Below are 13,698 nucleotides of genomic sequence, written 5' to 3'. Positions count from 1 at the left end.
CCTGGCGATGGATGATGCGTTGTCCCTTAGCCGATGCGACCTACGAGACGGAACTTTTTCTGATGTGCAGAAGCTCACGGAAATCGCAGGTGCTAGCGTGCAACTCTTCTTTCACGGCAGGAGGGGGGGACCCACATTCCAATGCGGGCTTGATCCCTGCTTGCCGTGCAATTTTTCTCGTGGTTGCCCCGTCGACCAGAAACACCGTTTACTTTACCTGGTAATTTTCTTTGAGTTGTGCACGTCTTGCCCGGGTTTATATCCATCCCATCACAAAGGCACTCGCTACATTAAAGAAGCACACACCTCGCGTTTTAAGTTCTTCAGACACTCACGCAATCGCAATCGCAAGCTTAAACTTTTCTCTTACACCGCATTCACAATTGAAGTTGCAACAGCATCTTGCCTTACACACATCTACCTACGCACATATCAAACATGTCGACCAAGGTTCTCGCCGATAAGGACGTCAACGCTGCCATGACGGAGCAGCAGGCTCCTGTCAAGGAAGTCAAGAGCATGGAGTATCACCGCCAGATGCTCCAGACCAAGATGGCGCAAGAGGAGTCGTACGACACGCTTATCTCCCTTTTAAAGACTCCCACTAACTTCAGACAGGACGACCCAGTATGTTTCGCCCTCGGACAACATCATGAGCCCTTGCACCGCCAAGATCAACGCTCTGCGCAACAAGCACGCGAGCAAGTCCGTATCCCCTCTCCCCAACTCTGTCACACTCGACTAACAATCTATCTACAGGGCCAAGCCCAAGTCGCTGTTCGCCCAAGCCAGCGCTAAGAAACTCAAGGGCGACAACCCCTTGGGCGCAAAGCCCGCCCCGACCAAGGCCTTTGGTCTGTAAACACCCGACGACAACAACTTCTTTCTTCTTCGCACGTAACACTTTTTGTGTGTGAAGCCATGTCTTTGTGGATTACGCCGTGTGTATTTACTTCACCAGGAATTCAGTCCACCACTGGAGGTTGGACTGGGGCGTTTGGGGGTTTAAACTTGTGCAGGATATCAAGGCCTTGGGTTGTAATGACATGATGCGATGAACAGGGTTTGGGTTTGGACTTGGACTTGCTTATGGTTACTACTGTTGATGTACGATTTTACCAATGGACATATGACTCTGAGAACTTGTGTCTTCTGTATTTTTGGGTGTTTATGCGGCAATTGAGATAATGACTGTCTATGCTCGCCAGCCGCTGACAATGTAAACAACATCCTCATCCGACACCGGGTGCCCTAGACCAACTCTCTGAGGAACATGTCTCGCACTAGCACCCCAAACCAGCGCATACTTGAACGTATCCTTCAGTGTCCTGTGGATCCGATCGCAAACGTCTTCAATGGTGCTGTTGCTTCGCACAATCAGAGCCTCGCTAAAGTCGGGATCCACGCCCTTGCGCTTGGTGTAGATGCGGATCAGCTTGAGCTCCTTCCAGCACCTCTCCACAACATCCTGGATGCCCAGATCCAGCTCGCAGCTCATCACCACAGTGTGATCCTCGCGGGCCAGCTTATCGAGGAAATCGAGCGAGACGCTGTCGATCTTGTTGTACACGTACAAGCACTTGATGTACTTGCGGTGGTCCTTCATGATGACGTCGATAAAGTCGTCGACGGTCGCAAACTCGTCACGCACCAGGACCTCACAGTTGAGGATCTTGTAGTCGCGAAGAATGTTGAAGACCATCTTCTCGTCCAGGTACTTGGGGGGAGTCTGGAATGTGATCTTCATGCCACCCGCCTTCTTGACCTTGAGATAGATGTTGCTGCTTCCGTGTTAGTCCAACATCCGAGACTGTCTTACTCGACACTTACGGCGGCTCCCGATTCAGACGGATACCGACTGCTTCCAGTTCAGCCTCGAGCAGGGCCCTCTGCTCCGCCTTCTTCGTAGCGTCCAGCACCATGAGAATAAGGTCACTGGTCTTGGCAGCCGAGATGACTTGTCGTCCTCGGCCCTTTCCCTCGGCGGCACCCTCAATAATACCGGGAAGATCAAGAAGTTGGATCTCAGCACCGCCATACTCCAGCACACCAGGAATAGCTGTAAGAGTTGTGAAGGCATACGAGGCAACCTCGGACCTCGTCTTGGTCACTTTGGACAAGAAAGTCGACTTTCCTACCGAAGGAAAACCGACGAGGGCAATTCGCGCATCACCGCTCTTGCTGACGTCGAAACCTGAGCCACCACCGCCTCCGGCTCCCGGACCAGGTTCCAGGAGTTGAGCCCTTAGCCGGGCGAGTTTTCTGGGCTTGTTAATATCCGATGGGAATGGCGTCGTATTTCGAAGAGTAGGTTCGAGACATGTCTTGGCCTGCTAGTGAACTTACCCTTTTAATAAACCCAGATGATATTCTGAGATGTGTTAATACACGCTAGGAACAGGTGATGGGAGGCGAAGCATTGTCAACATACCAGTGGCCTTGTTTTCTATAATCAAGTCAGCTCAAGTCTAGTAAAATAAATGGGTGGCAATGCAAAGGGGATTTATGAAAGTCTGGCATCGCAGTGAATCTTGAAGAAAGTGGCGCCGTGACAACGAGCTATTCCTTTCACTAGTCCTCAAGATTCAAGACTTGTGTAACCAGCACTATCAAACCCATGATTTGAGCTCATAAAACCATATCAATGCTTACTTTGCGTCCTCTTCATCTCATCTTCAATCCTTCAAACATGTCAGTGGTGCCCCGCCATGGCGCTCAAGAGAGACAACGTACTCCTTGATCTTGTCCGTAATGTTGACCATCTTGTCTTCGGATTGAGACGCCTGTCGCGTCTCTGGACAAGTCCTAGAAAAGAAAAGAGTAAAGAAACTCGGGGGTATAAGTCGCGAGGCCTTGGGGTCTATCCAGGATCCAAAATCATGAGTGGAGGGGCTAGAAGAGGCCTGATGAAGTGGCGGCAGAATCCCAATCCTGAGCTCCACAAATGCGGGATGCGCTGACTCACCGCCTTCCTCTTTTGGGGGCATGTCCATCCCCCAGAATCTTTTGTAGCCTTGCATCATTTGCCAGGTTCTCAAGGCAACGTCGCGTCGCCATCACAACAATCTTTTTTCAACGATTCGTTTTTGCGCAAGGAAATCATGGCCGATACAGCAGAGCAGGTTGCGGCGGCGCCGGTCGCCGATCAGGAGGATCAGGAGATGGCGCTTACGACAACAAATACCGACGTCGCGGCCCCGACTACGAAAAAGGTCGTCAGGAAGGTCATCCGCAAGAAGAAGCGACCTGCGCGAGTGCAAATCGATCCCGACACCCTCACATCAGAACCTCCTCCTCAGACCGGTACGATCTTCAACATTTGGTACAACAAGTGGTCAGGCGGCGACAGAGAAGACAAGTACCTGTCCAAGACTCACGCCAAGGGTCGCTGCAACGTCGCCAAAGACTCTGGCTACACCAAGGCCGACGGACTGCCAGGGAGCTTCTTCTGTTTGCGGTTCGCGCGCGGTATCTGCACCAAGGGTCAGGATTGCGATTACCTCCATCGACTTCCTGGGACGTACGATCACTTCAACCCTAATGTCGACTGCTTCGGACGCGACAAGTTTTCTGATTACCGAGACGATATGGGTGGCGTTGGAAGTTTCATGAGGCAAAACAGAACTGTCTATGTGGGCAGGATACACGTCACCGATGATATTGAAGAGATTGTGGCTCGGCATTTTGCTGAATGGGGTCCTATCGAGCGCAGTAAGTACATGTTGTGAGTTTTACGTCGCATCTACTAACGAAGAATTAGCCCGTGTTCTCAATACCCGAGGCGTCGCATTCGTAACCTACGTCAAAGAAGCCAATGCCGAATTCGCAAAGGAAGCCATGGCGCATCAATCTCTCGACCACGATGAAATTCTCAACGTTCGATGGGCCACCGCCGACCCCAACCCGATGGCGCAGGCGCGTGAGGCGCGGAGAATCGAGGAGCAGGCCGCCGAGGCCATCCGAAGAGCCCTGCCTGCCGAGTTTGTCGCCGAGATTGAAGGCAAGGACCCCGAGGCCAGGAAGAGGAGGAAGATTGAGAGCAGCTATGGCCTTGAAGGATACGAAGCGCCTGATGAAGTGCACTTTGCTCGAGGTGCCCAAGCTGTGAACCCCCTAGGACGGGAAGGGTTTGAGGTGGAATACCAGGAACGGCCCATGATCGAAAACGGCGAGTCCAGCGAGACACCGGCACAGGAGGAACAACAGCCACAGCAGGAGATGGGAGGTATCTTTTCGGGCAGCACACTTGCAGCTCTCAACAAGGCCAAGGTGTCGGTGGCCTCCAAGCCCAAGGCTGCAGCTTCAGCAGGACCGCTGGTGGCATACGACAGCGACAGCGATGATGAATAGGGGACAAGGCGTTTGAAATTTCTACATATTGGATGCATAGATTATTTATCTGTAACTATAATGATACCACAATGACAGCAAAATTTCAGCTGTTGAAGATTCTAGAATACAACACCTCGTGTCGTCCAAACCATAGGTCCATAAGGGGGATTGTCTGTCCGGCCTCTTCGACTGGCGTATTCCACTCTCGATCGATCATATCATCGATCATTTTCTGCACATGCTGTCCAGCCAACACCTTTTGCGCCTGGTATGGTCCAAACACGCTTGCTCTCACTGCCGCCGATATCAGCGCCTTGACGTGACTCAGCATAAAGACGTACGCTGTCTGTCGCAGCTCCAGCCCGACGAGCGCGCATATGGCTCCGAACAGCGGTGCGAGGTGCGCAGATACGAGAGGTACCTCGTTTTGGCTCTCGCGCCTCAAGAGCGCCGCAAAGTCACGCAGCGCCTGAGCGTCGACATCTGGTCGGCTTGCGCGGAATGACCGCTCCCAGATACTCAACAGAGCACGACCCTGCGCAACGCTCGCACGACGACCTACCGTGCAGATAATAGCCGCATCGAGCTGGTCGTCTAGCTGAGGGAGGGAATCTGGGTTGCGATGTCCAGCGAGGACGAAAGGGAGCGTCGTCGCAGCAAAAGACGACAGCGACGAAGGTAGGAAAGAGGAGAAGGATGCGCTGCCGCGGGGCGCATGAGCTAGATACGACTCTAGGCCACTACTAAAGGCGAAAGAGCCAAGAGGAAGGGCAGAGTCTGAGAGGAGAAGCAGGAAGTGAGTCGAAGGTGCGAGGTGAGCTGATACTCATGGTGAGCTGAGATCGTCATAGGGGTTGGTGTGAGTGGATGACTTACGACCTGATGGTGGAGGTGGAGCTGATGGTTGCTTCGCCTTTAGACGCACCCTTGCATCTTGAAGCCGACGCTCTAGATCCTGGATCTCATCCTGGATCTCATCTGTATCATACACGACAGGTTGCAAAGGAGCCATGAGTATAAAACGTGACAAGTCCAAGTTGAGACCTAGCTCCGGCTCGTTCACGCGGAGGGATACCTAGATAAGCGCAAGGTCCATCGCCCTATACAGAAAACGGGAGATAACAACCATGATAAATCCAATTGACTCAACTTTAAAACCATATCCGATGATTCTTTCTTCTGCAACGGGAAAAACAACAACAAAACCCAACTCCATGCCAATGCTAAAAACCCAGGCCCAGCCTTTCCAGGGTTCCATCCATGAGTTTACCAAGTTAACAAGTCCAATTTTATCAGCAGCCAAAAAAAAAAAAAAGAAGTCCAACACCTCACTCCATACCAAAGCCCGATCTCTTAAGTGATTTACCTGCATCCATTCCCTCCATTCTCAAGGTCTCACATTTTCCTTGTCAAACCCCTTCCTTCTCTGCGCCCGCTTCTTCTCCGCCATTCTCTGCTCGATTCGCGCAATCGCCGCTGCTCTACGCTCCGGTGGTAGTGTGCTCTTCGACGTGGTGACTGGAGGTGCGCCGTTGCTCGGTTCTGGCCCTCCTAGACGCGTGAAGCGATCCTGCAGGAGATCAATGTTGTCATCTGCCTTGTCGGTTGCCGTGTTTCGCTTTGAGCGCGCAATCGACTTGGCGAGGGCTGGTAGATCAGGTACGGCAATGTCATCGATTTCGGGGAGTCCGGACGCGGCACCTCCACTCTCGATGCGTTTGGTGAGCTCCTCGCCGAGATAAGCTCTGTTCCTAGGTGATCGCGGCACGAATGGCTGCCATCTAGGCCGGCCAAGATTTGGCCTATCACCGAGACCTGATTGCTTCGTAGTTCCAACATCTGATTGGGTCACCTTGGGGAGGGCGTCTTCATGGAACTTCTGCCGCAATGAAGGGACGTTGGGGTTTGCCGTCTTGAGCCCAATGGACTCGCCTTGCAGATCTGTCAAGTCGAAGCTTCGCCGCTCGAGGTCATGGCCTCGCTGGTTGAAAGCCCTTTCTGAGGATTCCTCCTTTCGTCTAGAGTTTTCCTCCGCTAGACGACTGATTTCCGTGTGAACATGCCAGCTCTTTGGTCGAGTTGCGGTCGCTTGTTCTCCCGTCTTCAATGTCCTTATCTCCTTCTTGAGTTCTGCAATTTTTGAATGGGCGCGTTCCAACACTCCATTCTTATCCGTAGCTTGGGCTTCGGTCTCCTTCCGGTATGCCTCAAACTCCTCCTTGAGTTGGCGGATCTCTTCGTCTTTTCTCTTGTTCTCTTCCCTGGCCTCGCGAAGCTGGGCGCGTAGATCCTGAGCCCTTGCGCTCTCGCGAGGGGTGTCAGGGACAGTCATTGTCTGCGTCTCAGCCTTTGAAGCTCTCTTTTCTGCCGCCCTGAGTTGACTCCTAAGGGTTGACACCTGGTCGCGAAGTTCGCCCAACTCCTTCACCTGGGCGCGTGCCTTCCTCAACTCTCTTTGTGTCTCTAGAATGGTCTTTTGGGTTCTTGGTGATGTTGCCAGTCGACGTCTGCGGCCGGCCTTTGAATCTGGGTCGTCCTCTCGGTCCTTGAGGAATTCTTCAAGTTGATCCTCGAGTTCTTGAACACGAGTTCGATACTGTACCGCCAGAGCGGTTTGTTTCGTCAAAGTTGATAGGAGCTCAGAGTTGACATCGTCTGATCGATCATCTCGCTTCGATGCGATTCGAGACGCGCCCTCAGCAATCTGCTTCTCCATCTCAATCACCTTTTGCTGCTCTTCCTTGAGCTTGACGGCGAGGTCACTGGCCTCGGCGTCCTTTTGCTTGGCATATGACTTTGCCAGCTGCTTGTACTTGAGCAATTTCTCCATCTCGATCTTGGCCTCGTCGTGGTACTTTTCGAACTCCTCCTTCCAGTACTTCCCGGACTGTGAGTGCGGCTCGTTCAGATCGATCGTGATGTCGTGGGTGCAGCAATCCTCGTCGTCGGCTTCTTCCCATTCGTCGTCTGAGGTGTCATCCTGATTTCGTCGCGTCGCAGCCTCCTGAGCTGCAGATCGCGATGCCTTTTCCAGAGCCTCATTCAGGCGCGTGCGATGGCGTGTCTCGTTTTCGTGGATCACATTAAGATCATTAGTCTTTTTAACGTCCTGTCCAAATGACACGCGCTTCCTCCTCGTGGTTCCCGTGCCAGGGGTCAAAAGAATGCCCTGAGGTCGGGGTGGTGTTTGAGAGACTGCTTCCGTCTTCATGTTCTTCTTTTCTTTGGCGGCTCTCGTGGCTTGGTTGTCGCTCGGTCGTGCCGGGGTTCCAAACAAGGCGCTCTTGAAAGCTCTTGCAGCAAATACTGGGGCAGGGGTATCGGGCGCATCGATCTGAGTAGTGTCTAACATGAATGGTAAGTAAGAAGCGTGTGATGATCCTGGAAGCGAAGAATTCGTACCACCGTCGTTGACAGCGTTGGGCGCGTCCTCGCCGCGTCTCAGCATCCAACCCAACATCTTATAATCTTCGTGGAGCTGAGAATAGCGCGTCGTCTGAATGTCTCGAAGGAATTGTTTCGCATGCGCGATCACAAATGGTGAGATTGTAGCATCTGTCTCTCCAATTCGTGGTTGGCGATGTCGGATTGTTTGGGAGATGAGTTGTAAAAGGTTGGTTTGTTTACTTTCACCTGTCACATCACGACAACAGTGATAAGAAAGACGGGACCCTGGGTGGCACACCAAAGTAACCTTCTAGGCAGCGCTAGCCGGGGTCAGGCACCTCTGCAGCGGCTACCACTTGGCGGTCCAGGCGTCTCGGGGCGTCGATTGGCCAAAGTTTAGCACTCCGGCCGCTGCAAGAGCCGCCGTGAACCCCTCATCAGCCCTGTGGCCGCCTGTAATTCGGTGAAACGACACCGCCTTTCCAGGATAAGCAGCATCTCAAGCTGTAACCGGCAATAAGGTGAGTAAAGTACCCCGCCATCCATTTCGCGACGTCAGAGCCCAGGTCTGGCCTGGCGATTTCTTCACCTGTCATCCATTTGCTGGATGACTCCTTCAACCGACCTTTTTATTATTATTTTCTCGACATTCTGTGCCGCCATGGCTTCTTCCCTGTAGCGTCGCAGCTTTTGCTGTGACACTTCTCTGGATCCTGAGCAACCATGGCGTGGCAATCAGGGGTATGGAAGTCGCCCTTGAACCTTAGCAAGAACAACGATGAGTCAAGCTTTCCGGGCCTCCAGCCCGCCGCGAGCCCGGAGGCCACCAACAAGATTGAATATGAAGAACTACAGCAGAATGAGCTCCTCGCCCTCGAGGCCATCTATGGCGAAGACTTTGTCATGCACTCGGGAACTCACAGTGCTTGGAAGGTAGAGTCACATGCCGTCCCCTCCATCAGCCTGCTCCGATAGTCGAAGCTCATAGTACGTAGAGAACAACAGACCCTGCTTTTGATATACGAATAAAAGCTTCGAGAGACGAAGACTTTGCCGTCACTCTCGGCTTTGTCATGACTGCGACGTACCCGAAGTCTCCCCCGTTGATCACCTTGAAGGAGTATGACCTTAAGGAAGTCACCCAGTTCAAGATCCAAAAGTTCCTCGAGACGCAGCCAAAGATCTTTGCGCAGGATCAACAGGAGATGATCGACCAGATTGTCGAAGGAGTTCGGGATATCCTCGAAGATGCCGCCCAGGCAAAGGCAGATGGCAAACACTTGCCGTCCCTCGAGGAGGAACGAGAACGACACGAGGCCTCGATGGCGAAGCTAGCGCAAGCTAAGAAGGAGGAAGACGATCGCAAGAAGATGGAGGAAACAAAAGAAGAAGAGCGTGTCATGGCCGAGATGCTCCAGCAGCAGATTGATCGCCAACGACAAAAGGCCAAGGAGTCGAAGCGTCGCCCCAACGGCAAGACTCCCCAGCAGCCCACCTCGAGCACTGAGACGGAAGAGCTTATCGAGTTCGACCAATATTGCAATACGACGGACAAGTCGGGGAACATTCTCACTTTCAAGGCTGTTGCTAGCAAATGCGACCCCCGACAGGGCCCTGTCTCGGTTGTCTATACGGTCAGGCCTGTCCTTGCTAACGGCCAGGGCAGCCAGACGATGGCACTCAAGGAAGCTGTTTTGCGCACTAGTAGTAAGGACTCCAAGGAGTTCAAGGTGCAGCTGCAGAGTCTCGAGTCGCGTCTTCAGGACCTCAAGACGGTAAAGCGAGTTCATCACCGCCACCTCGTCGAGGTCCTGGACTTCAAGGTCCAGAGTGGAATCGCCACTGACCCGACCGTCCCAAATGCATGGACCGTAAGCGTCTTGACACCGCTGGCGGAAAAGGGTCCCCTGGAGGAGCTCTTGGAACTTGCTGGGCAGATTGAGATTGGCAAAGTGCGGTCTTGGACGCGTGACTTGCTAGATGCGCTCAACTTTCTTCACAACAAGAACATTGCCCATCAAGATATTCATGCAGGGAACATCCTGCTGTTCCGAGAGTCCACAGGTGAAATTGTTCCCAAGATCTCCGACTCGTGGTATCAAAGGGAGATCCACGCCATCAGCTCGCACAAGCCGGGTCCCCCAGGCATGACTACTGCCAAATCTGCTTACTGGCTGCCGCCTGAAGTTGCTGCAGCATCCAAACCTCAGTATACATACAAGACTGATATTTGGGACTTCGGTGTTGTCTTTGTTCAGATGATTTTTGGTCTTGATGTGCTGCGGACCTACTCGTCGCCCAAGAATCTGATGGAATCACTTACTCTGTCGCATTCCTTGCATGAGTTGGTCAGCAGATTCTTCAAAGAGGACAAGCAAAAGAGGCCACGAGCTTTTGAGCTTGGATCCAGTGAGTTCTTGGCTACTGATGCGCCAGTCCTCTTTGACGACACGGCCGCGATGCTATCGAGCAGCCCTTCCATATCATCATTGCAAGTGATTCCTGCGAGACTGAGGCGTGACTCTACCACCCGAGGTCCTGCCTTGTCCAGATACACTGAAGACTTTGTTGAAGAAGGCCGGCTCGGAAAGGGCGGCTTTGGTGAGGTGGTCAAAGCAAGGAAGAAGCTTGATGGTCAGATTTATGCCATCAAGAAGATCACGCAGCGCTCGCAGGCCAGTCTGACAGAAATCTTGAAGGAGGTTCGACTGCTCTCTCAGCTCAGTCATCCCGCTGTTGTTCGATACTACAACACCTGGGTAGAAGAGATCCCAGACCAAACAGACACCGAGGACGATACGTCGACGGGTTACTTTACGGAAGATACCCGAGGGACTGGGTCAGCTGGAATTGACATCCAGTTTGCTACTAGCACTGGAGGCCTCGATTTCATGTCCTCGAATGCTAATGTGGACTTTGGTTTCGATGACTCCGACGACTCTGATGATGATGAGGACGACGATGAGGACGACGACGAAGATTATTCTGACAGCGATGTGGCTGTCGGTCGTGTTCTTTCGCCTGACAAGGAGAGAAACGCCGCAATGTTACGGCGTGCTCGGTATCAGCGATCGTATCGAACAATTCTATACATCTCGATGGAGTACTGTGAAAAACGGGTATGCCTCAACTTCCCTCTCTCACCTAGATCAACAGACTTGCTCACCAAAACCGTTAGACCCTTAGAGATCTCATTGCGAGAAACTTGTATAAGAACACAACCGAGATCTGGCGCCTCTTCCGTCAGGTCTTGGAAGGTCTGGCCCATATTCACGGACTCAGCATCGTCCACCGTGACTTGAAGCCAGAGAACATCTTCATCAGCAGTGGCTCTGACGGTATCGACAATGTCAAAATTGGCGACTTTGGACTTGCCACCAGTGGACAGTTCTCGGTGGACAAGGTGGCTGCCAACACCCTTGAGACGGATGATATGACAAGGAGTATTGGCACTGCCTACTACTCTGCGCCCGAAATCAAGTCAACTGTGAATGGAATGTACAGCACAAAAGTTGATGTAAGTGGAGTGGTCAAATTTGTGTATTGCTGGACTAATCACTAGCAGATGTACTCTTTGGGCATCATCTTCTTCGAGATGTGCTACATTCCCATGATGGGCATGCAAAAGGCCGATGTGCTCGGTCAACTTCGACGAGTCAAGCCGGTTTTGCCATCTGATTTCAAGCCGGCAGACAAGGTTCAGACTGAAATTGTGCTCTCTCTTGTCAATCACAACCCCAAGGAGAGACCTTCAAGTGCTGACCTCCTCAAGAGCGGTAAACTGCCGGTTCAAATGGAGAGTGAGACTATCAGACGCACCCTTGCTGGACTTGCCGACCCCAGCTCGCCATACTATCGCAAGATGCTTTCAACCTTGTTTGCGAAACCCATGGAACCTACAAAGAACTATGCCTGGGATATGTTCTCTGCAGGCCCAAGTCCACAGGAGTTGCTCAATCAAGGGATCGTCAAGAAGTCTCTCATCAGCATCTTCCGCCGTCATGGCGCGCTGGAATGCCCCAGGGGAGTCATATATCCTCGCTCGTCTCATTACGGAGACAATGCCGTGCAGCTTTTGGATGCCAACGGAAACGTGCTTCAGCTTCCATACGATCTCACGATGGGCAATGCACGAATGATGGCCAAGCAAGCTACCGGCCCCGTGTTGCAAAGGACCTTTACCTTTGGCAACGTTTTCCGTGACAAGCAAGACACGGGCCAGCCCCTGATGTTTGGCGAAGTCGACTTTGACATTGTTACGACTGACGCACTGGACCTGGCAATGAAGGAGGCTGAGGTTCTAAAAGTGATTGACGAGATCATTCATACATTCCCTTCCCTGTCTTCGACGGTCATGTGCTTCCACCTAGGACACTCTGATCTTTTGCAGCTTATTTTCGAACATTGCGGTATTGAACCAGCGTGCAGACGCGCAACTGCAGACGTTCTGAGCAAGTTGAACATTCACAACTATACCTGGCAGAAGATTAGGATCGAGCTGCGGTCAGCGGCTGTGGGTGTATCAGCGACGAGTGTCGACGAATTACAACGATTCGATTTCAGGGGTAAGTCGTAGGGCACAACCGAGATGTGCATCACTAACGTTGTCTAGACACGCCAAACAAGACGTTTTCCAAACTCAAGACCCTCTTTGAAGGTAGTGACATGTACCAGCGGGCCTCGCCCACGATTGCGCATCTGAAGGAAGTCATTGAGTACTGCAAACGCCTAGGGGTCGGGACCAAGGTCTACATCAACCCCCTTAACAGCTTGAAGGAGGGCTTCTACACGGGTGGCATCCTCTTCTCGTGCCTCTACGACAAGAAGACCAAGGACGTCTTTGCAGCTGGTGGGAGATATGACCAGCTTATCAAAGAACATCGACCCAGAATCGGCGGCCAGTTTGGCGAGAGGCACGCGGTTGGATTTAGCTTGGCATGGGAGCGCTTGGCAAGAGTTTCCAAAGTCAGCGGACGACCGTTCCTCAAGAAGGGGGAGGAGGAAGGAAACGGCATGTTTAATACGCGAAGGGTGAGTCCATCTCTGGTTTTGCGTTTTTCGACATGGCTTTCTAACACGGGGCGCAGTGTGACGTTTTGGTTGCCAGTTTTGACGCTGCTCTGCTCAGATCATCTGGTGTCGAACTTCTTCAAATGCTCTGGGCTCACGATATCAGCGCGGAAATGGCCAAGGACGCGAGATCTCCTGACGAATTGCTGTCGAAGCACCGCGACGAGGTGTACTCGTGGATCATCATTATCAAGCAGGACTCCATCCTGAAGATCAAGAGCATGGGCAGAAAGGACGCACCAGACGTCGATATTCCGTCAACACAGCTGCTATCTTGGCTCCGAGGCGAGATTCGAGAACGCGACGCGAGGTCTGTGGTGAAGCTTCGAGGCAACAGTTCTCAAGCCGAACCCAGCGGCTCGGGCGACAAGGATCCGGAGCAGGAGGTTCGAGTACTCGTGGCCCAGACACGGAGCAAGAAGTTCAACCGTAGAACGGTAGTGGAACAAGCCCAAGTCAGCGCCAGCAGCGTAGTTCGATCGTTCCTCGACGGACCAATCCTCGCGATTGAGACGACAGACCAAGTCATGGACCTGATCCGCGAGACGTGCCTCTCTGAGCCCGAGAGCTGGCGGCAAGTCGAGCACGCGGTGACGACGTCGGAGAAGAAGTACATACGCGAGATCCACGACCAGCTGGACACATGGCGGTATAAGTTTGAGAAGAAGAACTGTACGAGACACTCGTTCTTGTACAACTTTCGGTCTGGCAACTGCATCTACTATGATTTGGGCAACTGATGTTCATCAAGTGGAGGTTGGATGTGGATAGATGGATTTGTTAGTGTGATATGCTGTTTGTAGATGTTGCTTTGCTTTGCGTTGTAGATAGGGGAGGTTTGTCTGGCCAGATACCTTTGCATACGATAACAACTCAACTCTGATTTTGGTTCTATTTCTTTCCGTGGGA

At 52.4% G+C, this 13,698-nt stretch overlaps 6 protein-coding genes across 6 annotated transcripts; 3 read left to right on the top strand and 3 right to left on the bottom strand.

The window, feature by feature from the left end:
* Positions 1-438: 438 nt before the first annotated feature.
* On the top strand, positions 439-862 carry LRP88_06265 (Spo12 family protein; the record flags this gene model as incomplete). The annotated part of the gene is made up of 3 exons (XM_083242805.1): positions 439-566; positions 619-705; positions 760-862. 3 exons carry the CDS (start codon positions 439-441, stop codon positions 860-862), a joined length of 318 nt encoding a protein of 105 aa, XP_083101741.1.
* Positions 863-1,195: 333 nt separating this feature from the next.
* Positions 1,196-2,762, bottom strand: LRP88_06264 (P-loop containing nucleoside triphosphate hydrolase protein; the record flags this gene model as incomplete). The annotated part of the gene is made up of 6 exons (XM_083242804.1): positions 1,196-1,781; positions 1,834-2,262; positions 2,347-2,371; positions 2,432-2,446; positions 2,653-2,681; positions 2,734-2,762. The coding sequence occupies 6 exons, from the start codon at positions 2,760-2,762 to the stop codon at positions 1,196-1,198; spliced, it is 1,113 nt and encodes a 370-aa protein (XP_083101740.1).
* A 339-nt stretch (positions 2,763-3,101) lies between these two features.
* On the top strand, positions 3,102-4,350 carry LRP88_06263 (active spliceosome conformation promoter CWC2; the record flags this gene model as incomplete). The annotated part of the gene is made up of 2 exons (XM_083242803.1): positions 3,102-3,708; positions 3,761-4,350. The coding sequence occupies 2 exons, from the start codon at positions 3,102-3,104 to the stop codon at positions 4,348-4,350; spliced, it is 1,197 nt and encodes a 398-aa protein (XP_083101739.1).
* Positions 4,351-4,435: 85 nt separating this feature from the next.
* Positions 4,436-5,344, bottom strand: LRP88_06262 (urease accessory protein UreF; the record flags this gene model as incomplete). Its single annotated transcript, XM_083242802.1, has 2 exons — positions 4,436-5,151; positions 5,212-5,344. 2 exons carry the CDS (start codon positions 5,342-5,344, stop codon positions 4,436-4,438), a joined length of 849 nt encoding a protein of 282 aa, XP_083101738.1.
* Positions 5,345-5,719: 375 nt separating this feature from the next.
* Positions 5,720-7,792, bottom strand: LRP88_06261 (spindle pole body formation-associated protein-domain-containing protein; the record flags this gene model as incomplete). Its single annotated transcript, XM_083242801.1, has 2 exons — positions 5,720-7,677; positions 7,735-7,792. 2 exons carry the CDS (start codon positions 7,790-7,792, stop codon positions 5,720-5,722), a joined length of 2,016 nt encoding a protein of 671 aa, XP_083101737.1.
* A 650-nt stretch (positions 7,793-8,442) lies between these two features.
* On the top strand, positions 8,443-13,529 carry LRP88_06260 (serine/threonine-protein kinase GCN2; the record flags this gene model as incomplete). The annotated part of the gene is made up of 6 exons (XM_083242800.1): positions 8,443-8,652; positions 8,715-10,838; positions 10,898-11,236; positions 11,285-12,284; positions 12,332-12,750; positions 12,807-13,529. 6 exons carry the CDS (start codon positions 8,443-8,445, stop codon positions 13,527-13,529), a joined length of 4,815 nt encoding a protein of 1,604 aa, XP_083101736.1.
* Positions 13,530-13,698: the final 169 nt, after the last annotated feature.

Source organism: Fusarium phalaenopsidis, assembly GCF_050370095.1.
Source record: "Fusarium phalaenopsidis strain FUZ10S chromosome Unknown contig_32296, whole genome shotgun sequence".
NCBI lineage: Eukaryota > Fungi > Ascomycota > Sordariomycetes > Hypocreales > Nectriaceae > Fusarium > Fusarium phalaenopsidis.
This window is presented reverse-complemented; position numbering and strand designations above follow the sequence as displayed.